The 24,899-nt window shown below is 38.5% G+C and overlaps 1 protein-coding gene across 1 annotated transcript in view; it reads right to left on the bottom strand.

The window, feature by feature from the left end:
- Positions 1-24,899, bottom strand: part of ophn1 (oligophrenin 1) — a 30,183-nt gene that overhangs the window by 1,722 nt on the left and 3,562 nt on the right. The window contains exons 5-23 of the mRNA XM_003456144.5: positions 22,797-22,898; positions 22,572-22,682; positions 22,347-22,451; positions 22,130-22,256; positions 21,948-22,048; positions 21,746-21,837; positions 19,358-19,436; positions 12,804-12,837; positions 12,562-12,624; positions 11,931-12,005; positions 9,753-9,837; positions 9,305-9,363; positions 8,555-8,660; positions 8,265-8,424; positions 7,061-7,202; positions 6,080-6,307; positions 5,016-5,163; positions 4,231-4,281; positions 1,063-1,111 (exon numbers count right to left, since the gene is read on the bottom strand). Of these exons, the coding sequence (XP_003456192.2) occupies positions 1,063-1,111; positions 4,231-4,281; positions 5,016-5,163; positions 6,080-6,307; positions 7,061-7,202; positions 8,265-8,424; positions 8,555-8,660; positions 9,305-9,363; positions 9,753-9,837; positions 11,931-12,005; positions 12,562-12,624; positions 12,804-12,837; positions 19,358-19,436; positions 21,746-21,837; positions 21,948-22,048; positions 22,130-22,256; positions 22,347-22,451; positions 22,572-22,682; positions 22,797-22,898 (1,917 nt within the window). The remainder of the gene's footprint in view (positions 1-1,062; positions 1,112-4,230; positions 4,282-5,015; positions 5,164-6,079; positions 6,308-7,060; positions 7,203-8,264; positions 8,425-8,554; positions 8,661-9,304; positions 9,364-9,752; positions 9,838-11,930; positions 12,006-12,561; positions 12,625-12,803; positions 12,838-19,357; positions 19,437-21,745; positions 21,838-21,947; positions 22,049-22,129; positions 22,257-22,346; positions 22,452-22,571; positions 22,683-22,796; positions 22,899-24,899) is intronic.

The following is a 24,899-nucleotide window of genomic DNA, read 5'->3' on the forward strand; positions in this document are numbered from 1 at the left end:
TTAGATATACTTCAAACGCTGGCTAACAGTGGCAAAAACAGCAGTGCTTACTGAGAGAAAAGTTCATGATATCCTCAGCAACAACTGTCAGTGTACAGAAGCAAGTTTTCATTCATCAACTCACACCACACTCCTTTTGGGAAATTTAGACTCCTCCAAGATAAACAGAAATGGACACATGTTGACATCTGAGATAAACAGTAAGCACTCACAGAAGATGAATAGTGGCCAGTTTTTATATTTGGGTAAAAATTAAAAATCTGAAGTACATAAAGTGTTGATATTATTTAAATATTTCATAATATACTCCATATTATTCAAATATGTTCACATTGAGTGTGTGCAAAAAAGTTTTTATACAGAAATAGTAATAGAAACATGCTGGTGGTCTGGGGTAGTTACAGAGTACAGTCTTAAATTCTGATAAAGGTGTTTGTCCTACAGCAGCCTCCATAGCTAGGGTTATATGCTTGTATTGGGAGACTTAAGATGCAATTACATTTTCACAGTACTGTGAGAGCATCATGATTTGCTGCCCATCTGTAATGGGTGAGAGTGTAGGTGAGCATGTGGACAATCACAACTAACACACTATAAATTCAAAATACACATTATAATACTCCTGACTTTAACATACTAACGCTTGGTCAGGAACTGTTTCTAATTATATTTTAACACAAGGAGTACCTTCAATGTGTAAAACAGGATTTTAAATCCTATCTAGGATGACTTTTTTTGCACTCATTTTATTTTCAGTTTTATTTTTGGGGGGTTTACGGGGAAAAAGTAATAATATTTTGCGTTTAAATGTACCTTAAATGACACTGAGCACACATTAAAACGTATTCAATATGAAAGCTTCTCTTCTTCAGCATGTCTGGAGCTGACAGATTCCACCTTACCACATAGAAACTTCAAATGTTAACATAGCATGTTGAGTGGCGCCCAGTGTGTTACAATGTGAAGGCAGGTGTATCCCCCACAAGCATCAGTATGTCAGGTTACTACTTTGGGAAAGACTGAAGAGCATTAAAAATACTGAATACATCTATTTATTTTTACCTCTTTTTTTACCGTCGTTACTGCCGATGTTGATGATGAACCCGCCGGACTAAGATACAAGAGAAAAAAACCCAACAAAAACAAAACATTACAAACACATAGACGGTTTAAAACACTATTTCACCAGCTTTTCAGACCTTATTGCGAATATAATTCTATTAAACAATAATCTGTAACAGAATGTTTACTGTTTTTACAAAACATTTCTTATACTAGGTACTAAGGCATTAGTAGCACGTATCCAAGTTCTGCAAGTTGTGTGCTTTTTTCTTCCCCCAGCACATTCCACAGATATTACATCTGATTGAAATCTGGGCAGTTCAGAAGCCAAATAACAACTTCAGCTCTTGACATGTTTTTCAAACCATTCTCGCTTCATCATGCTCATAGAGATGGCTGCAATAAGGGAATACCTCTGCCATGAACGGGTGTATGCTGTCCCCAACAATTTTAGGAAGTTGTGAAAAAGTTGTGTTAAATTTTACTTCAGCATACATGTCAGGATCCAAGGCTTCCCAGCAGAACGTGGCCAACAGCGTCACAGTGCCTCCCACTGACACCTGCTAATCAGGTAAATGACCAGGACCAGTCATCCATGTCATATGGTAAACATTATCCACCTCCTCCATTATCCACCTTATCCTCCATTGCACCACAGTCTAGCTCAGATGATCAGGTCCTTTAATTATTTCAAAATTGCTCTAACTACTCTACACAGCCACATATACAGGAAATACTATGTTTATGCTCCAGTACTTTCTGTGGGATCAGACAGCCAGCACCAACTGGGTACTAACCACTGCATAGCTGGAACACCCCAAAAGATGTCCTGACAAAGCCATGACATCATCTTCAAAAACTGAATGTTTACGAACTGCTTAGCCTCCCTTTTTGGCGTGTTTATATAAACTGGACATCAAAATCAAAGAGAACACAGTAAAGAACAATGAGGAGATAATCTTTCTTTGATAACACTCCCACAAGTTCTTCCCATTTGGACACTGTTTATTTATAGCAGCTACAGGGTGAATGGCAAGGACCTTAACTTGCAAATCAAAGCGCATGTGTCTTTTTCCACCTCACAAAAGGGACTGTGAAAGGGGGCAGCCTAAGAGAACCCATAGGAACAGGTTTTCCATCTATCCACGAGTGTGTGTGAGGCTGTTCTATTTCTCACACACTCTCTCTCACACACTCGTAACACACAGTAGTCTGCAAGCTCTAAATGAGAGCAAACCAAGTAAACTTAAATTTATAAATAATTATCCAAAAAGTAGAACACCTGACACACAAAGTGACAGATTTACCAAGTTGGAAAAATCAGAGTGATACGCCAACCAGGAAAAAAAGTAGGAGTGGAAAGTTTTTCTGGTAACCGACTAAAAATGCAGCCACTTACGAACACACATGCATAAATTTGACATATTCAAAGTGTCTGCATTAACAGTGTGTTATTTCAGCACGATCTAAAGAAAACAACTACGACAGAGCAAACTGGCAAGACTGCAAGATACAGACCTGATGAGGCTGACAACTGACCTGACAACGCAGGCGTAGCTTTTAAATAATATTCAGACAAAAAGCTTTTAAACATGTTTCTCTGGGCAAACAACGCAGCAATTCAGAGCAGGAGAAGGAGGACTGTGTGAATTGATATTTTCTGATACAGGAAACACTGGGCGTCAGGACAGCTCCCACAGCTTTGATCGAGTCACCCACAGAAGGACTCCTTTATTAAAAAATAATAACTGTGTTTAACAGCTGATGTTGCGGATGTTTAGAAGTACACAAAACATAGTCAAGCATCAGATCCCAACTGATCTACATATTAATGCTTCACAAAATTACTTTTCATCTGCATGTTGCATGATGCTTTAGGTATTTATAAAAGTCAAAGGAAAGACTCACACAGAGCTAGCTTTGGGTAATCAGTAATCCCTAATTACATTCAGTGACGCCTGAATAGGAACACTGTGCAACACAAACACTATTCTAGCACATTTCTAATAACAACATTTTAATTCAGTATTCAATTACATTTTATTTATATAGCGCCAAAGTACAACTGTCGCCTCAAGGTATTTTATACTGTAAGGTAAAGACCCTACAATAGTAAAGAGAAAGCCCCAACATTCAGCACTATAAAGCAAGCCCTTGGTGACAGCAGGAACGAAAAACTCCCTTTTAACAGGAACCTCTAGGAGCCATCATCTCTGGGTCAGGGGAAAGAGATGAGAGCAAGGAGACAGAACAGATGCTGGATGCCCTTCCTGATTTGCGTTTCCAGTTGAAATTGTGACCAGTGACCTTTGGCTTACCAAGCCAATGTGTTAACCACAACGCTACCAACATATCTGTTTGCATCATAACAAAAGATCTTCAAGGTAAGGATTCAAAGAAAAAATGAATAATGAAACTGTTTTTTGCACATTAATATAGACCTTTTGAAAAAGTAAAAAATTAAAACTTTGGACCTTGGGGTGCTTTTCACGTGTTACCTTGCCTATTGCAAACAATAGTAAATCATGTTGTGTTTATTTTGTATACTAATAGGGAAACCATTACAGACGCATATGCAATTACGTAGATCAGCCTTCAAAATAACTGTGTCCAAACCTTTCCATCTCAAAACTTATCAATATCATATTTTTAACCCTTAACTCTTCTTCTCCATTTGCAAACAACACCTAAAAGCACATATGTTTTTTAATAAAGGGCAATGCATGTTAATTAACATTGCTTAAATGTGTCACATTTAACAATACAGGGTACTATTCTTCTGCAGCTTACAGTACAAAATTTAATCTCGTGAGTTTAGGAAATCGTATTTAATATTTATTCAAAAATGTAATTAAATTTTGCAATACTGAGTGGGTTTTTGAGAGCCTTCTAGACTATTGATTGTAATTAGCTGCAAGCTGTCTGTGTCCAGCTGTCCAACAGTAGTTCAGAAAATCATGGCATTGTCTTAGGAGTAAAATTGCTATTTATGAACTGACTGTCTTTAATTTTACAGGGAAAAACCCCCACATGTGTACAGTTTTACTGACAATGAGTTGTACGCATGAATTTGTTAATCAGTCTTACCTTCTGCTTTTTTTAAATGAACGTCAGCTGTCATGTAAAAATATATATGCATGGTTACCTGATTAGAAAGCATTCACATACCTGCCAACTTGCCTGGAGGCGTTTTCAAAAAACTTTGTTTTAGATGCAACGCTGGGGAAAAAAATAGTAGAGATGTTGACACTGTACACAGACAATATGATGCATTTAAGATTTAAAACTGCCATCAGTCATTGCTGTTGCAGCTGTGGTCATTTATTTTAAGCAGAGCCAACATGCTCTGTATTATTATACTCTAACAAGAAAAACAACTTAAATCTGACAAATCTTATTTTGGAGGCAGCAATAGATACTATCTTTATTTAGTAATGTGGCAATTTTTTGAAACAAACAGTTGCTTATTTAGAAACATTAGTGAGCAGCAGTCACGTTCCTTTCACCTGATGAATGGAGCCTAGTTAATAACTATCCTTTTAATTCTGTCTGTGTTCTCTTCTACCTCCAGAGGGAAAAAAAAATCACAATATGCTTCATTACAGTTCCTAAAGTTAATTCAATCAGCTGTGTAGCTCTATGGCATTAACTAAAGACTTCTGTGCTGTTGCAGTGTGTCTTAAAAAGACATCATGATGACATCACTATCAGTAGTCTGCAGCAATGACAGAGTAGATTTGTGGTTTCATTGTTTTCATTCCAACTTGTGGCCTGTCTCTCAGCGTTAGTGTCATAATAACTATTATTTTGTGGTTTAATTAACATAGCATTGTGCACTGCTGAGTTACTGGAATTTTCATGTCAACCACAATTTAAGCTCAATAATTTTGCACACACAGTAGTTAAATATATAAGCATGTGGTAAGACTTTTGCATGTACGAAGAGTACTTACTAGGATGTGGTTGTGCCCTCACTGCTGGCTGCAGTTGGGGGCTTTTGTGGAGCAGGGCACCTGGACGGTGGCTCAGGAGGCCTAACTGGGGGTCTACAAATCTGCTGTTTCTCCGTGGACCTTGTTCTGGTCAGACCATCAGAATCTCCTGAACAAAATAACCCTTTTTTCAGTAGATTTCAGGAGATTGTGAGTTGGACTAGTTCACATAAAGTACATTTGTGCAGTTATTTATCTGAGATAAACTCCTGATATATTCAGTAAAGACAATAAACTTGACTTCACAAATGAAAGCACGAAATGATGTCATGTAATACTGATATTGTAAACACCACAAGCTGTAGAAAAATAGTGTAATCAATATTTGCTTAAATAGATGTTGTTCTCATAAAATAATCCTTTTATGAGTGCATAAATACTATAAATGGGCCTTCTTATGCCACTGGTAACTAAAATCAACACTTCTTCAATTCATATGATGGGCAGTTAACACATCAGGAAAGGCTTAAAATGTGCAACCAAGTTCATCATAGCGACTGCAGTGCTTCATCGTCAGCTCTAAATGCTTGCGTAACACTTGCTTCATAAATTAACTCTGGAGATCTTCTACTATGATTGCTTCTTGCCATCGAGTTCTTTTTTAAAAAAAATAAAAAGCTCAGTTTAAACTTGTTTACTTCAAAAGGTTATGGCAGTGTATAATTAAATAATAAATTAACAGACACAGCGGCATCAAAGTTACAGCCGTTGTACACGCTGAAACGTGCAAAGTCGTAAACTAACACAATAGGTATCATTGTTACTATTAGTATAAAAGTAAAAGAAATGTGTTAATGATAAAAGAACAAGTCAATGGGAAAGATTAATGATTTTTAAATGCTACATGTAGCCACATGCTTTGTCTGAGAATGTTGAACATTTTCTTCCAGACTCAACTACCCAGATCTTGGCCAAAATAAACTACAACTTTGCTTTTCATACTCGCTGTATCCCTCTGTCCTCTAAGAGGCCTTTTTTCATTGCTGATGAGCACGTATGAGATAGGGAATTTTCCATTAAATCACCTTCTTTGGTAGTTGCCCCTTTTGCAGGTGTTTTTTTGCCCTGAAAGGATGGAACCCTGCTCACGTAGATCCCAGGCTCCCCGTTCCCTGCTGAAGAAGTATCAGATTCTGGTTGCCTGTCCTGACGGATAGCTCCTCTGGGTACTAATGCTTGTCTCTTTGGACGCTGTATGGGAGTGGGGCTCACTGGGTTTTCACCATCCATGTTGGAATTGTCACTCTGACCATCTGTTACAAAGAAGCAACATTAACAGTTTGGTTGCTGTAAATTAAAAACATTAAGCTTTAAGTTATATGGAAACATTTTAATCTATGACGTTAATCTGGTAAACCTTTATTATTAGAATAACTACAATGCACAGAAATTAATCATTTGAGCTCTGGATTAACCATAAAAAGCGTGTTATTTGGCCACATAACGCACACAATGCAGACATAGCAAGCTGCATGCACCCAAACTTTCTCTGCTACTGTCTATGAGAAGACAAGAGTCACAGCCACTTAGCAAGAGATTCAATAAAGCAGAAAAATTGAATGATTTAGCCTGAGGCATTGAAAAAAAAAGATTAACGTGAGATCAAATTGTAGATACATTTATTTGTGCTCAAAATTAATTTTTTAAAAAAAGGAAGCACCAAATTATTTTCTAACAACATTTGAAGATGATACAGATAGAGAATTATAATAGAAGAGAAACAGAATAGAATTTAATTTAACAAACAAATTCCACGTTTTGAAGTATGTAATAACTGCTTTGGCTGACGCACACGCACACACATATACACACACTACAATAAATCCTATTTCAAAAATGTCAAGAAATGACCCTGCAGGTACGAGTCTTTTTAAAGAATAAAGTGAATGAATTAATATATTTAAAAACAACATTTAAAAAAAAATCTACTGTATGCTCAGCAAAGACAGCATGGGATAATGATGAGGATGATGGTGACAATCAGGCCAAGAGAGGCTGATAATTACTCTCAGTGTGCTGGTAAAGCTCGTGACTAAGAGCTTGATAAACACGAGCCGGTCGCTTAGAGATTGTGATGGGTTTTCTCGGGTTGATCCGCGGGGGAGGGACAGGTGGGGCAATGCTGTCCTCTGGCATATGACTGAAGATCTGCAACCACATTGAAAAAAGAAAAAGAAAAAAGTCACAGTAACACTTTAGTTCACTTTTTCAGCTCCACAGAGTCTCAGCTGAAAGAAGTAAAATCTTTACATGATAAAGAAAAAAAGAAACTAGAAAAGTAATTTTTTTTTCTTAAGAATGACATTAACAAAGAGAGAGAAAAAAAAGCACAAATACCAAAGTAGAAACTTAATGACTAGACAGGTGACAAACACAAAGCTGCTTGTGCTGCACAAAGTCGCTTTAAAAGCATAGATGTACAGCAACCAGCAGGACAGTCAAATAACCTGGCTCAGTCCTAAGGACTTTTTTAGTTAACTCATATAAAACCCAAACCATAAAAACACCAATTTGCTGTTTTACTGGCAGTTATGTACAGGAAACTCCACAGCCTTCAGCAGCCTTGCCAAGAAAAAAAAAGAGAAGAGCTTGGAAAGAAATCCTAAGCTGTGTTTTGTAATCCAAAACAAAGGAGGCAACATGTTGATTAGTCGGCTTTAAAGGTGCTGGTGGATTTTATTACCTTTGGACTAAGCCACGTTTTCAGTTTCTCCCTTTTTTCATACTTTACGTTAAGCAAACCACCAACAGTAACATACTTAACCCTTGTATGGCGTTCGTATTTTTGTTACTCAGCCAGTGTTCATGGGTCTGGTGGACCCGCTAGAGTTTTGGCTTTCCAATTAACACTATCAAACAATTTTATGTTAAATTACTCAACAGATGTTTACTTTATCCCAATTGCGAGCCATGTGAACAGCAAACATGGTTAATTTTTTCCTTTTACCTTTGTTCAATCACATTTATGAATTAATGTGCTTCTCGTTTTTTGTCAATAAAATGTTATAAAAAAAATAAAATCAGTTCTAATCAAGTGTACATATCTTTATACCATATTTTGCAGGTTTTGATGGTATATACTGCCTAAAGGGGCAACGGCCTCTAAATGGCATAGGTCTCACAGACCCAAACACCATACAAGGGTTAACATACCTAAGAATTTTAATGGTCTCACAACTCTCTGGGTGAATTACATCACTTCAGCCGTACCTTTTTGCAGTGCTCTATCAGAATCTCAACCACGATATTTTGGAACTTGATATCCAGCATGGCCGCCACAGTTTCCTCCTTTGCTCTCATGAGTGTGGGCCCAAAGATAACCGCCATGTTTGAAGGAGTCATCAGGTTTTCGTCACTGTGGCTGCACACACTGTCAACAAATGGAAGGCTGGGTTGAATAAACACTAACTCAAAACAGCCAGTGGCACACGAACAGAGCTCCTTCTACAACGACAGGAAGAGCTGCTTTGCAAGCCGCATCCGAGTAAGCTCGCACTTACTTCACCAAGTGCTTTATAAGCATCTCCAGCATTTCCCGATTCTTTTCTGGCAGCTTGTAGGTAAGTGAATGGATTTCACTCAGTCGAATGTCCAGATTATCTGACTCTGTCACACAGACAAGAAGTTATAGAAATCATGATCATTTCATTTTCATTTTCTTTTTATGTCATCTCAATAAAATCAAATGTTCTGTGTTAATCACAACCAAAAACAGCATCCCCTTTCGAGAGAGAGTAGACTGGGCGACAGCCTTTCTGCACCGTCGTAAAACTAATAAAAGAGTGTCTCCAGAATGTCAGGCCATATAACGAGAAGCCCCCCATTTCCTATAATGAATGGCATTTCCAGGAACCTGAGGCCACCAGCTGCCTTAATGCAACATCCTGACAGAATGAGGCTGATGCTATTAAAGTCATTGTCTTCTTGGTTTTTACAGTATTGCTGTGTGACAGATAAAAACAAACAGGAGTCTCAGATTTCCTTTAGTGTCCAGAGTGATATAGTGTTGCCTGACATGGCAGTGAACCTCCAACATGCACAGTATTGATGCCTTCTTTTATCCTTTACTGCCCTTTTTCATGCCTTATATAAATATATATACCATGTTAATATACATAACACAAGCCTTTGGTAAGTCTAGATTCAAGGAAAGATTTTAGAGAGGAGGCACACATCTCTAAAATCTTTAGAGATGTGTGCTAAGACCTCCCCCGGTCTTAGCAATGGATCACTTCCAAAACATGTCTTACTTGCAGCACACATGAGGTCTCTGTGCAGACTGTAGGTCATTAGAGGTTCAGACAAACTCCTGTGGATAAATAAGGACACACAAGTAAACACAAGGGCAATATAACTCACCACATTAAAAACACGACAAAGCCAAAAAGCAGTAATGAGACAGAGAGCAAGAGAAAGAGAGTGCATCTTCTGTCAAGCCCACATTTGTTACTGTGGTAATAAAAATGTGTTTCAGATGTGCAGATCCACATTTGTACATATTATACAATCAATGCTGGAAAAATACTTTTGGGATTTTACAACCCTGCGAGTATATATTTTGCAAAAGTGCATGTAAGAATAAAACTAAATCTGACTCAGGACCGATTAAAAGGCATTTAATAATAATAAGGAAATAATATAATATAATATAATATAATATAATATAATATAATATAATATGTAAACACACACACATACCTGAGATAAAACTTCAAAGCACTTGTGACTGTTTTAACATCCCAGTCGCTGCTGTGGAGATCCACGTCTCCTGGGTTTGCAGGGTCTATGAAAGAACAGGAAAAAAGGCTCATGCTACCTTTATTACTCAAAGACACGTACTAGCTATGACATGTGTGGGCCATATTGTATAACAGATAAGCATCATGAGGACATCCGACAAAAAAGAGCAACACCAGCATTCCTTCACAGTTATATTTACACACATCTCCCCACACAGCTGGGGGAGAACGCCAGCTCTACAGCAAGCCCAAAGAACCCCTGGAGCAGAGGGGTTTACTACAAGCAACATTAATGTGTTAGAGAGGTCTGGTGAGCTCAAAGTCAGAGTTTTAAGCATCACGAAGGTGGCTTTCTTTTTACCTGGTTAGTTACTATAGCAACTTGTCCTGACCTGATCCAGGGCAGGTTATGGTTTCAAATTGGCTGGAAGTGCCACTCTTTTTTTTTTTCTTTCACCAAATTGTCAACTACAGTTACGACAGTGCAAAACATGCCGACTTTGTTTAGCATTCGGCTACTAATGCAGAAATTGATAAATGTTTTCATGCGTGATCCTAATCTGCTGCCAAGTCTATTCGGCACTGCTCGAATTGCAACTAAAAGAACAGAGATTTGAAAATTATTCAGTGGCAGCAGATGGCCAGCCCTCCCTGAACTCGGTTCTGCCGGCAGTCTCTTCCTGTTAAAAAGGGAGTTCTTCCTTCTTCCCACTGTTGCCAAGCACTTGCTTACAGGGGATTGTCACATTGCTGGGGTCATGTTGGGTTGTTACCTTAAAATATAAAGCACCTGTATTTACAATAAATTCAATTAATTTTTTTTATTTGAATTATTTGTAGGTTGTTTATCACCAAGAATATTAAATCCCAAAAATCTGACCAAAAATTCTTGGGTAATTTCCACATCTCTGTCATTAGGTTGTGGGAATGCATCAGATCTGAGTGCACTGATGTTTAAATGAATGAAGTTTGGTTTGATCTATTTTCTGTTTGAGCACACACACAAAGCCTGAAGCAGAAAGCCTAGAGTAAACAGAGAAAGTTCACACCACTACTGTGAAACACATTATTGGTGTTGAACCTGAATTGTTCTACCCTAATGAATAGTTTCTGAGTCTGAAAAGCAAAGCCCTGGCCAAGGTGCCTTAAACTAGCGTGGTTGCCCCCAGCTTGAAGTGTCACAACTGATGGACATAGCCACTGTGATTTCACCAACTGGTTTGTGCCATCCTGTAGTGAAGCCTGGAGCTGACCATTTTCATTGTCACCATCTTGCTGAAAGAGAGACAGCCCACAACTTGTGATTGACAAGTCGTTACTCGTTGAGCACATCCTGTTTAATCTTTCTGTCTGACTCTAAAAGGCATCATAATTTACAAAATGAACTTTACGTTCTGAAATCTCCTGAGAACCAGCCTACTCTGTATGTCCTCTGTAATAGACATTTGTTTTTGTTTTTGACTTATTTGAGCTACCTTACCAAGTCCCAGTGTACTAAATAGAGGACATCCTGGGCTTTCCATTGATATGTCATGTGTTTTTTGGGTGGCCTCTTTTAGCTCCAAAGAGGCAGGAAATTACAAAAAAAGTTACATTTGAAGATTCTTTTTTCCTTGGTTGTCAGGAGGATATGGCCTCAACCAATAGCTATGGTCCACTGCAGAACCGCAAGCACTTTACCAACCACATTGGTAGTCCCCTGCTGGATATTTTAAAAAAAAGAAAAAAGAAACAAACCCATCTTTTATGTACAGCCTGTGGCTGCAAAAACATATCCCAGTGGCAGACATATTACAAAATGACCCCTTATGGCTTCAGTGGCTAGTTTGAAGTCTTAAGTTAATTCTGTAAATTATGGTTTATTTAAGTGATGCTAAGTATCACAGTCAGCATTACAAATATGGAAAGGATCTCTTTTAAATAAAACTAACATGGCTAAAATGCTCAGCTACTGGCTACCATGGATAAAGCTTACAGCAATTTTAAGGTTGAGCCTTGCAGAAGCAGGACAATGAGTCAGTAGATGTTTCCCTGTCATGCCCAATCTAAACTTGCAGAACCTGTTGTGCTGTGTTAATGAGTCTAACAGAGTGAAACATTTTAAAAGGACAGATGTAGCAAATTTTCACAAGCTTACCGAAGAAGGCGTTTAAAAGCTTCTGCACTTGGATGTTGCTGCCAACCGTCCTGTACACTCCTTCCTGTGTGGCTCCTAGGAAGAAGACAGGGGGAAGGTTTAAAAAAAAAGTGTGTGGACAAAAATAGAGCTGTGGAAATGCCCACATGATTCCCTTTGAGCTGATATTAATTACAGATACAAACAAAAAAAAATCTTTCTTTCACTAGTGTATTCGGTTTAAAACATAGACACGTTAATGTTTTTGGAGCTTAGCTTCATTCCAGTAAGATGAATCATGACACTGGAGAAAAATACTGTGACTGTAGGTTTTAATCATTAGGGTGTGAGTTTTAGCAACAATGAGCATGAAGGGAAGATGTGAAGAAGAGGTAAAAACCTCTGAATTTAATAGACCCTCACATAACAAGCAAGAGAGAGAGAGCAACGTGATGATTAAAATCCTTTATAATGTGAAAAATACTACATTTCAGACAACTCTTATTATAAAGACGGACGTTTCTCACAGAGAGCAGCCCGCGGGAGTAGTGTCAATGTATCACACGTGACTCAACTACGCCCCCTTAAGGGAAAGAAGAAAAATTAAAAAGGCAAAAAAAAGCAAGAACGATCCTTTAACAGAACCATTTACCTTCTGTTTCAATGTAATTGATGCACTTTCGCACAAACTTGAATCCAGTTTCATTCAGTTCCACTGTGGAAACAAAAAAATTAATTTACATTTACGAAAATGCCACAATTATCCAGCACATACTTGTCACCGCTAAATGGATGCATTCAATGGCATGAGATGGAAAGCAGGACAGTATAGCATCTGTCCACATAAAATAATGTTACAGGTTTAGACATTGAAGAAACTGATGAGTGACTTACTTTCAGCTTGCTTGTGAATTGGTGAATGATAAATCTGAAATTTAAAAAAAAAAAAAGATGTAGTAAAAGAAAGTGAGGCTTGTGCAGAAAAATCGAACACACAGTGGGATTAATAAAATAAAATAAAAAACTTCTTTAAAATGAGAGGAAACAAACACTTGACAGGCACAGTGAAGGATTTCAGAGGAGTTGATAAGAATATTAACATGATTTTTGAGTTCTGCTTTGAGTTTAACTCATGAGCAGATTTAAGGTGCATGATAACAACAGTAATGAAGAAAAAAGAAAAAAAAAGACACACTTCTACTTTGAATCCTTTTTTTTGTGTGATCCTTGCCCTGAAATAGCTCACTGCCCTCCCCCTTAATGAACGTCAGAGGTCAGGGCCAGCTCCAAACCAGCAGAGACACAGACGCTTATGCAGGGCGAGCGTTTGTAACCACAGACAGCTGAAGTGTGAAATATAACAGTCACACCTAGAGTTCATCTATGACTGTTTATCCATACAAGTTTGTGCAAGGCGTTTTTTTGTTCATTACTTACAAATTCTAGATGTGATTGAAAACCCAATGCTAGAAAAGAACATTAGCTAACAATTGGGGCAGACCCCAAGCAGCTGGGGAAAGAGGGCGGCTGGGTGACGGTGAGGAGGAAGCATAGTCTTAAACTGAAGCCCCAGGTACACCACCAACCTGTTCATGTGTCTAACCGTTTTTCCCCACTCGGCGACACACCCGCCGGGGGTCAAACTCTGGTAATTGGCGATTCTGTTCTCAGACATGTGAAGCTAGAGACACCGGCAACCATAGTCAATTGTCTTCCAGGGGCCAGAGCAGGCGACATTGAAGGAAATTTAAAACTGCTGGCTAAGGGTAAACATAAATACAGTAAGATCATAATTCACGTCGGCAGTAATGACACCCGGTTACGCCGATCGGAGGTCACTAAAATCAATATTGAATCGGTGTGTAACTTTGCCAAAACAATGTCGGACTCTGTAGTTTTCTCTGGTCCCCTCCCCAATCAGACCTAGTTTAAATGAATCAACACCCCCGAGTCATTCTAACTACCAGAAACCTCGAAGCACAGGCCGAGGGGCGGTGTGGCAGCAATTTTCACACCAGCCTATTAATTAACGAAAGACCAAGACAGACTTTTAATTCATTTGAAAGCCTGATGCTTAGCCTCGTCCACCCCAGCTGTAAAACTCAGAAACCAGTCTTACTTGTTATCATCTATCGTCCACCTGGGCCTTACACAGAGTTTCTCTCTGATTTCTCAGACTTTTTATCTGATTTAGTGCTCAGCTCAGATAAAATAATTATTGTGGGTGATTTTAACATCCATGTAGATGCTAAAAATGACAGCCTCAACATCGCATTTAATCTGTTATTAGACTCAATTGGCTTCTCTCAAAATGTAAAAGAACCCACCCACCACTTTAATCACACTCTAGATCTCATTTTAACATGTGGCATAGAAACTGAACATTTAACAGTGTTTCCTGAAAACCCTCTGCTGTCTGATCATTTCCTGATAACATTTACATTTACAATAATTGATTACACAGCAATGGAGAGTAGACTTTATCAAAGTAGATGTCTTTCTGAAAGCGCTGTAACTAAGTTTAAGAATATAATCCACCCACTGTTATCTTCTTCAATGCCCTGTACCAACATAGAGCAGAGCAGCTATCTGAACGCTACTCCAACAGAGGTTGATTATCTTGTTAAAAATTTTACCTTCTCACTACGTATGACTCTGGATACTGTAGCTCCTGTGAAAACTAAGGCCTCAAATCCAAAGTCCCTGACTCCGTGGTATAATTCTCAAACACGTAGCCTAAAGCAGATAAGCTGGAGAGGAAATGGCGTGTCACAAATTTAGAGGATCATCATTTAGCCTGGAGAAATAGTTTGCTGCTTTATAAGAAAGCCCTCCGCAAAGCCAGAACATCTTACCATTCGTCACTGATTGAAGAAAATAAGAACAACCCCAGGTTTCTCTTCAGCACTGTAGCCAGGCTGACAAAAAGTCAGAGCTCTACTGAGCCAACAATCCCTTTAACGTTAACTAGTAATGACTTCATGAACTTCTTCACAAATAAAATTTTTATCATTAGAGAAAAAATTACCAATAATCATCCCACAGATGTAATATCGTCTACAGCTACTTTTAGTACCATCGATGTTAAGTTAGACTCTTTTTCTCCAATTGATCTTTCTGAGTTAACTTCAATAATTAATTCCTCCAAACCATCAACGTGTCTTTTAGACCCCATTCCTACAAAACTGCTCAAAGAAGTCCTGCCATTAATTAATTCTTCGATCTTAAATATGATCAACCTATCTCTAATAATCGGCTATGTACCACAGGCCTTCAAGCTGGCTGTAGTTAAACCTTTACTCAAAAAGCCATCTCTAGACCCAGCTGTCTTAGCTAATTATAGGCCAATCTCCAACCTTCCTTTTATATCAAAAACCCTTGAAAGAGTAGTTGTCAAACAGCTAACAGATCATCTGCAGAGGAATTTGAAGAGTTTCAGTCAGGTTTCAGAGCTCATCACAGCACAGAAACAGCTTTAGTGAAGGTTACAAATGATCTTCTTATGGCCTCTGACAGTGGACTCATCTCTGTGCTTGTCCTGCTAGACCTTAGTGCTGCGTTTGATACTGTTGATCATAATATCCTATTAGAGCGATTAGAACATGCTGCAGGTATTACAGGTACTGCACTGCAGTGGTTTGTATCATATCTATCTAATAGACTCCAATTTGTACATGTAAATGGAGAGTCCTCTTCACACACTAAGGTCAATTATGGTGTTCCACAGGGTTCAGTGCTAGTACCAATTCTATTTACATTATACATGCTTCCCCTAGGCAGCATCATTAGAAGACATAGCATAAATTTTCACTGCTATGCAGATGACACGCAGCTCTATCTATCCATGAAGCCAGATAACACACACCAATTAGTTAAACTGCAGGAATGTCTTAAAGACATAAAGACCTGGATGGCCGCTAACTTTCTGCTTCTTAATTCAGATAAAACTGAGGTTATTGTACTCGGCCCTGAAAATCTTAGAAATATGGTATCTAACCAGATTCTTACTCTGGATGGCATTACCTTGGCCTCCAGTAACACTGTGAGAAACCTTGGAGTCATTTTTGACCAGGACATGTCCTTTAACGCACATATTAAACAAATATGTAAGACTGCTTTCTTCCATTTGTGCAACATCTCTAAAATTAGAAATATCCTGTCTCTAACTGACGCTGAAAAACTAGTTCATGCCTTAATTACTTCCGGGCTGGACTACTGTAATTCTTTATTATCAGGATGTCCTAAAAACTCGCTGAAAAGCCTTCAGCTAATCCAAAATGCTGCAGCAAGAGTACTGACAGGGACTAGGAAGAGAGAACATATTTCTCCTGTTTTGGCTTCCCTTCATTGGCTTCCTGTTAAATCCAGAATTGAATTCAAAATCCTGCTCCTCACATACAAGGTCTTAAATAATCAGGCCCCATCTTATCTTAATGACCTTGTAGTACCATATCACCCTATTAGAGCACTTCGCTCTCGCACTGCAGGCTTACTTGTTGTTCCTAGAGTATTTAAAAGTAGAATGGGAGGGAGAGCCTTCAGTTTTCAGGCCCCTCTTCTGTGGAACCAGCTTCCAGTTTGGATTCGGGAGACAGACACTATCTCTACTTTCAAGATTAGGCTTAAAACTTTCCTTTTTGCTAAAGCATATAGTTAGGGCTGGACCAGGTGACCCTGAATCCTCCCTTAGTTATGCTGCAATAGACGTAGGCTGCCGGGGATTCCCATGATGCATTGAGTTTTTCCTTTCCAGCCACTCACTATGTGTTAATAGACCTCTCTGCATCGAATCATATCTGTTATTAATTTCTGTCTCTCTTCCACAGCATGTCTTTCATCCTGTTTTCCTTCTTCACCCCAACCGGTCGCAGCAGATGGCCGCCCCTCCCTGAGCCTGGTTCTGCCGGAGGTTTCTTCCTGTTAAAAGGGAGTTTTTCCTTCCCACTGTCACCAAAGTGCTTGCTCATAGGGGGTCATATGATTGTTGGGTTTTTCTCTGTATTTATTATTGTGCAATCTATTGTACAATATAAAGCGCCTTGAGGCGACTTTTGTTGTGATTTGGCGCTATATAAATAAAATTGAATTGAATTGAAACTTTTCCCTCCAACGTTTAGATGCTTGCTTTAATTTCAGTGGCCAGCACGAAACTTGCCAACATTTCTAGTTGCTTAGGAAACTTTGGAGAAGTGCATGCAGACATTTTTCTCCTATTCCTCTGCCAAAGTGAGAGCTGGGTCAGAGGTAAGTTTGCAGTGCTGTTTGTCTGTCAGATAGATGGCAAAAGCTACCAAGCCAAATTTCAGGAATCTTAGTGGAGAGATGGCATCTTGGAGCTCTTTTGTTTGATTTCATGGAAATCAGAGAAAGTACAGAGAGCACTATACTCACTGGCCATTTTTTTTTGGTACATATTGCTAGTACCAGGATAAACTGTTTTTTGCCATCAGAGCTGCCTTTATTCTTTGTAGCAAAGATTCAACACAATGCTGGAAACATTCCTCAGAAGTTTTGGTCCATATTGCCATGACAGCATCAACCTAACCACGAGGAGAGCCACATGACAGTGAATTCCTAGTGCCTGTCCCAAACCCAGTCAGGTGAGGAGGTTGGCGTCAGTGAGGGCATCCGGCATAAAATCTTGGATCCAGATGATCCAACCCCTAAAGGGAGCAGCTGAAAAAGGAAGATTGCATAGTAACAGTCACATCCATGACGGAAATCTCCACCACAACTCATCTATTGGATTGAGATCTGGTGACTGGGGAGGCCATTTGAATACAGTGAACTCACTGTCACGGTGAAGAAACCAGTGCGAGATAATCTGAGCTGTGTCACATGGATTGTTATCCTGCTGGAAGCAGTAATCAGAAGATGGGTACAATGTGGTCATAGATGAATTGACACGATCAGCAATGTTCAAAGCTGGTAATACAGGGCTCAAAGTATCCCAAGAAAATATCCTCTGTATCATTACACCACCAGCAGCCTAAAGTGTTGATACAAGGAAGGACAGATCCATACTATGTTATTTATACTAGATACTTCTACTGTCCATTTCTGAGCCTGTGTATTGTAGCCTCAGTGTCCTCTTCTTAGCTGACAGAGGTCACGCCGGTGTGGTCTTCAGCTGCTGTAGTCCAGATGCTTTAAAGTTTGACTTGTTGTGCATTCAGAGATGTTCTTCTGTGTACCTTGATGTAATGAGTGGTTCTCTTAGTTACTTTTGGCCTTCTATGGCACCAACAATAAGCAATATTTAGTCACTCAAATCACCCTTTCTTCTGATGCTCGGTTTATACATTAGCAGATTGACTATGTCTTCATAGTCCTAAAGGGATGCAGTTGCTGTCATGTGATTGGTCAGATATTTGCAATAGTAAGGAGTTGAACAGGCATATCCAGTGGACTGCATAGTCTGCAGTCCACTGGAAGTTCACAGTACCACGTCATATTGGGCAGAAAAGCTCTTGTGCAACTTTCATAATATATAAAGAAGAAAAGGGGGAACTCTGCAGAAAAAAGGGTACTAAAAAGTGCATTCTGTTATTTTCATATCCCCTGGCAATGACTGTTGTGTTGTGTCTCACACAACACCAATGCATTAAAACATGCGGGCAAGAGATGTGATGTGAGAACTGCAGAGAGCGGGCAATACTGAAAGCAAAAAATCATAACATCTACAAACATAAAGAGGAATTAACACTGGAATTTTGCTAGTAAAGGCACTTTTGTTACTTTGAACAAAAGAGTGAAGAGAGATGGTGGAGCAACAAGTTAGCAGCTTTGTTTGGGGGGGGGTTCTGTTTTAAAGGCGGGGCTTCATTAACACTCGAATGTGATTTTAAGAATCAGAAAGCAAGAAAAAAAAAAAAAATCAGCACAAATTCAGCAAAAGGCTCTTAACTAACCAGGTGCCATCATTTAGGTGTACGTAGATGTGTGTGTTAATGTGAAAATCAAACTTCACACAATAGCTCCCACATATGTAATAGAAAAGTTATAATGAGCTACCCGCTGCCTTTTTTCCTGCACTGCTTAACAAATGTCAAATTTGAGCAGCCATGCAAGTTAAATTGGAAAAAAAAAAAAAAAACCCAACAACAATTACGAAAGGGCAGCTTTTTGTTTTTCACATAAAGCATTTAAAATAACACACAGTTCCAGATTGTTTTCGCTGTTTGATGTTGCGAAGATAAAACATGTTTTGTTTTTTTGCGTGCAATCCAAATCTAAACATGCAGTTAACATCAGGCGATGCGGGTTTAGGAACCATCCAAGAAGATTAATTTGACACACAAAAAACAAGCCCCGTGTTAGACTGCACATGGAGGGAAACAGCTCCAGTGCAGTAGCCTTGCTGAAGGCACAAAATTGCTCGGATAATCTTTTTGGCCGTTAAGCTGTTTCCACAGAATAATCCTAAATGAAATGAGAAACAAACTCACAGGCTCTTTTCCATCCATGGCCTCCATCCACAACTTCCTGTCTCCCTCCGAAAGAGCCTGGAAAGTGACTGGCGTGTTTCTATGGAAACAGAAACAAATGACATTAAAAAGGCAAAGGTTGCAATTTAATCCTTCACTTAAAAGGGTGTACTGTTTCAATATCCAGCTCTTGTTTGTTTTTGTTTTTTGGGGGGGGGTTTTTTTAAACACTCTTACACATCATACACATTCTCCTAGCAATTGAGGAGAGACAAAGTGTCTTTAAAGTAGCTGATTAAATCTCATGTGGCAGCGATGGGAACAAATTGAGATAAATAAGATGAGCATAAAGAGATGATGAAAACCCACTGCTGCAATCTGTCCTCTGCAGAAGCAACAAAATCCAGTGCCAGAATTTACAGCTTGCAGGCTACTGAATCAATTGTTAACCAAAACAACTGTGCAATGAGTTTAAAAGCTTGTTCTGCCAATTATGCTAATCAAGCAAACCCAAAAAACTCTTCCAAAATTCAAAATCCATTTTAATGATCATTATTCAACACGAGGCTGTGGAAGGCAGTTCTGAAATAATCCTTTTATTACCTACTACTTAGAATTAAAAATTAATGCATCAATACAGTAACAATAATAATAATAATAATAATAATAATAACAACAATACTAATAATAATGATAATAATGATCCTTAGCATGTAAAAATGAAAGTATAACTTCTTATATATTTTCACAGCTGAGTGGATAAAGGGGACATATAACTTTTAGAAGCAAAGACTCATTGTTGATTTTGACCAGTTTTCCAATATTTTAGTAGGTCAGTAATCTGTATTCAGGTTAGCATTAATAAGGTACTTTTTAGTCTTAATGACCACTCAAAGCACTTTTAAACTACAAGCCACATTCACCCATTGACACTGCAGTTTATTCCACTGCTGGAATTTATAATGGACCATAATTTCATGCAAAATGTGAATTTTTAAACAGTGCTAACCCGGTGCACAGACAGCACACTCACTCTGTTAGTGAGTGCTATTACTTGAGGCTAGGAGCACTGTGAAGAGTTACTCTTGGGTCTAATTATATGATGCAAAGATTAATATAAGACAGCAATTAATAACCTACAACCAACTCTCCTGAGTAGGTTAAACATCACGGCACACAATATTTTGCTCCTGTGCTGGACTTTTGAATGAAGGCGGGGGGCTCTGGCGGCTCCTCTGAAAGGAACAGAGTGAGCCAAATATGAGGCGTTAGATGAGGCTTGCAGGTGTTTTCCTGATGACAGAATAATTTGTGCTAGAAAGTTTGGGAGAATACATCTAAATTGAGATCAAAGCTCTGCTCTTCCGTAGAAACATCAACACGAGTGAGCCAAATGCTGACTTTTCTAAAAAAACAGATGTAACAGAAATCAGAAGTGCATGAAACCAAAAGCGTAACAGGGACACGGTTGTGCCAAATATTTGATTTTTTTCTCACCAGTGCCTAAGGGGAGATGATTTATTGCCTTGGTATTGTGGTTTTACTTTACTATGAATCCAGAATGTTAACAAAATGCCATGATTTAAATAAGGCTGCAGAGAACTAGTTTAGTCTACACATAAAATTTTAACTCTCTCTCACAAACACACACAGTTTGGATGCATCAGGGCCTATTTCGGATTCAGCATCTTGCCCACGTATACTTTGTAATGCACTTCATAGGACCGGGATCAAACCAGGAACCTCTAATATCTGAAACAGAGCCGTCCCTAAATCTAAAGCAGCCAATCAAGCAGCAATCTGTAATTTTAACAAACAAACAAGCAGGTGCAAAACTGTCAGAGGATATGAGAGACCTGTAACAGTCTTCACTTTTAATTCACTTCCTCTAAGGTCAAAGGTTAGAGCCGGCTGCCTTTCAGGCACATTTGTGCAGGCTTTTCTTTGCCTGAACTCACAGCATTAGCTCTTACATTAGACAGCACTGCCACCTTGAGTTGCTCAAACAGCCGACTCCTGGTTATATTCAGTTAACAAATTGGTTTAATATTCAGAGCGATGTATTATTCAAGCTGCTTCTAAACCTTTTTTAAAAAAGAAAACCAAAATATTTTTACAGATTTCACGACACAAACCTGTTGTGTGACAGAGATCCCTGTGGCTTACGAGGCTATTAAAATGCATGTTGTCCTGACTGGCCTGCTTATATAAATATGAGCCTGCTGTGTTCCATCCTCGGAAAGTTTGCCATCTGTTTCCAGCGCCAGCCCTTTGCTTAGGGATTGTTTGGGCTACACTCCATTAAGCCTTCACACCATGTCCTTGTAAACCACCTGTTCACCTCGCTGCCTGAATCTGATTATCCCATAAGGCTTTTGTCTCACAGTTTCTCAGCTTGTTTGCACTAACCTCTCGATAGTTTCCACGTCAAAGCAAAAGCGCTTATCTATGGATTCTGTCTTCCGGCGGATGCAGGATTTCAGTGTGAGCTGTGTAGGGCCCTTCAGGTGAGGACAGAGAGTTGGAAAGTAATCAGTAAACATGATGGAGACAATGACATAAGAGAAAGTCTTCTGAGGAAATTTGGTGTTTGCTGAAGGTGGGTCAGCACCTGTTTAGTCGTAGTCTTCTGTTCACAAGGTACCATGACTAGCACTCTCCCCTCTTTCTGATACTTACAATAATATTTGACCCATGTCATACCCAGAGCCCCTGGAGGAATAGAAAGCAGTTTTTTAAAAAGAGCCTTCAGAAGCAACTAGGTTCCACATAAACATATAGCAACCCACTTACGCTTCTCCTGACAGTACAAATAACCCTCCATTGGAAAATTGTGCATTTTATAGATCTGGGAAGGCCGTTTCATCCTTTTCATTAGCTCCTCCAACTCCTCACAAGTGCTTTCATAGTGGTTTCTTGTCTGCAGGCAAAACCGGAAAGTACTTAAAACAATGTATGTGATTTAAGGAAAGTGAATTTTGCTAATGGCATTGTCGGTAACAGTGCTTACGTTCTGCAAGCTTAGCTGCAGTTCTTGCTTGTAAGGCATGAAGTCCTGAGTCATCTCCACTGTCAGGTTGTTAAGTGTTAATATGCTGTGAAGAAATGCCAGCACCTGTCCAACCAGTGCGTGCATGACATACAACAAGAGTCAAAGCAAACAATTCATGAATGACACCAGGAATATTTCCTCAATGTTTTGTCATGTGCGTGGAAGCACAAAAACAGCACTCACCGGCTCCACCACGTCAAACTTCTTCCTGTCCTGAACCTGGTGTATCTGGTATACGTACTCAACTGAAGATTCATAGAAGTTTGCGCGCTCTTTTTCTAGGAGTTCATCAGCCTATTGGAAATTCAACAAAAATATATATATATATATTTTTTTTTTTTTAAATGTTTCTCACCTCTATATTTCACTACCCAACTGATGCAAAGTATTTGTTGTACTTCAACTGACCTCTTGAAGCTGAGTTTCTCTCTTCTTGGCAGAGAGATTCAAGTGTTTGTCTAATTGGGAGTAATATTTTTCACTCTCTTTATCAAACTTCTTTTTCTTTTCCTGCAAAACAGAGTGTAGGAAAATATTATTTATTATTAGAGACCACCAAACGCTCCACTGTGCAGGTCAGTACTGCCTTTTGCATTGCATTCACAGTTCCAAAGTCACCTCTACAAGTCACACTGTGTAACAGAGAACTTTTCCAAATCACCTGTTTGCATGTTTCTTTCTTTTTGTTGTAGAATTGTGGCTTATAAATTTGAAAATGCATATAGCTGATAACACACTATCTTGAATCTGCTGCTACTAGCTATCTGCTATCAGTCAGGCTCAGCCTAATGCTAAAACCTGTAGATTATATCTCAATATTAAAATGCCAATACTTGTCAACTGTCAGCTGTAACATCTAAAAATAAATGTGTTTTGACTGTATTTACATGAAAAGTTAGCAAGTGAGCTGAAAATATTAAAAAGTTAGCTAAAATTAGCAAAATACAAAACACACTAGCTAAACTGATAATATACAAATAATAAAATAAACATTATGCAACAGTTTAGGTACAGTAGTAGGAATAAATCCTTAAAAGTTCAAAATCACGAAGCTCAAACAATATAACTTAACCAACATTTGCTAAGTTAGCGAACTAAAAGTAATCAAAAATGGTAAAGGTTTTCTTGTAAGTGCTCACTAAATGACAAATGACCAGAAAATAAAAAAGTACAATAAGTAAAAATACAGACAGAAACGTGAAAACTTCAAAATGTAAACACTGTAACAGATCAAAGACCAGATTCAATAGCTAAATTGTAACGTTAGTGGATGCAAATTTGATTTGACATACCCTGTGATAAAGTCGCTACAACTAATTGTTCACTGTATTACTTTATCAGTGTCTCATGTCATAGTGGAGGAATTTTGTCCCACCCTTTTTTACAACATTGCTTCGGTTCACTGAGGCGTTTAGGCATTTATTTACGTACAGCTCTCAGCCGCTGCTACACCTCGATTCTTTTCTTTGTGGATTTGCTGCTGTGCTCTAGACCTTTGTCTTGTTGTATGTTGTTACAATTTGGCCCAAGATTTAGCTGCTGGATTGACAGCTGACCATTTGACTCTAGAATACTTGGATATATAGAGAAGTTCATAGTGGAGTCAATAAGTGAAAGTGCCCAGGTCCACAAAGTGAAGATACATCCCTTTGGTCTTGTCTGTCCAAAGGACATTGTTATGGAAGTCTTTTGGTTTCTCCAGATGCAACTTAGCAAACCTATGCTGTGCTATCATGTTCTTTTTAGAAAGAAGAGACTTTCTCCTGAAAAGTCTTTTAAATAAGAAATACTTATTCAGAATTTTTGTAATTGTGCTGCCAAGAACTTTAACATGCTAACTGAGACATGTAGAGACTAACATGTAGTTCCTATTCTTGCTTTTTTTTTTTTTTTTGAGTTTTTCAAGTTTTCTCTAGAGCAGCAAAGTGCCAAAGTGATGCTCAGTTTGATTAGCAGCACCTGGATTTTACTCATTCATAATTCTTACGGAAACAGTAAAGGTGGGCTTAGTTTTTCTCAGTACTGACTGTAGATAAATGAATATAATTTTTGACCATTTTTTCTGTTTGTATACCTTAAGAATATGTACCCTGATTTTATTAAGCAGTACATCAATTAGGGTGGGGCTTTGCTACATTTAATAATTGGAATCATTAAGGAACTGTAAACAAGAGTTCTGCAATACAACAACTCTGAATGTGTTTTTATTAAAAAACGTATTTTCAGAGTTATCTCAGAAATACATATTTAACTAAATCTAAATACCGAAGCAAGATTTACATGAAACAGATGCTTAATGAGAATATTTTAAATATGAGACTCCCAAACATCATTTAGAATAATCACAGTATAAAATCCTAACTTTAATGATATCACCTTAGAATGAAATGAAAAAATTTGTTGACCTGCTCTCAACTACGGAGAGTACGCACTTAAAACATCTGCAATATCCTGTCTTTAAGACAGAAGAGAGCTTATTGTGCTTCAAAAATAGTTCATACACAAATACGG

The sequence above is a fragment of the Oreochromis niloticus genome, linkage group LG10 (assembly GCF_001858045.2).
Source record: "Oreochromis niloticus isolate F11D_XX linkage group LG10, O_niloticus_UMD_NMBU, whole genome shotgun sequence".
Taxonomy (NCBI): domain Eukaryota; kingdom Metazoa; phylum Chordata; class Actinopteri; order Cichliformes; family Cichlidae; genus Oreochromis; species Oreochromis niloticus.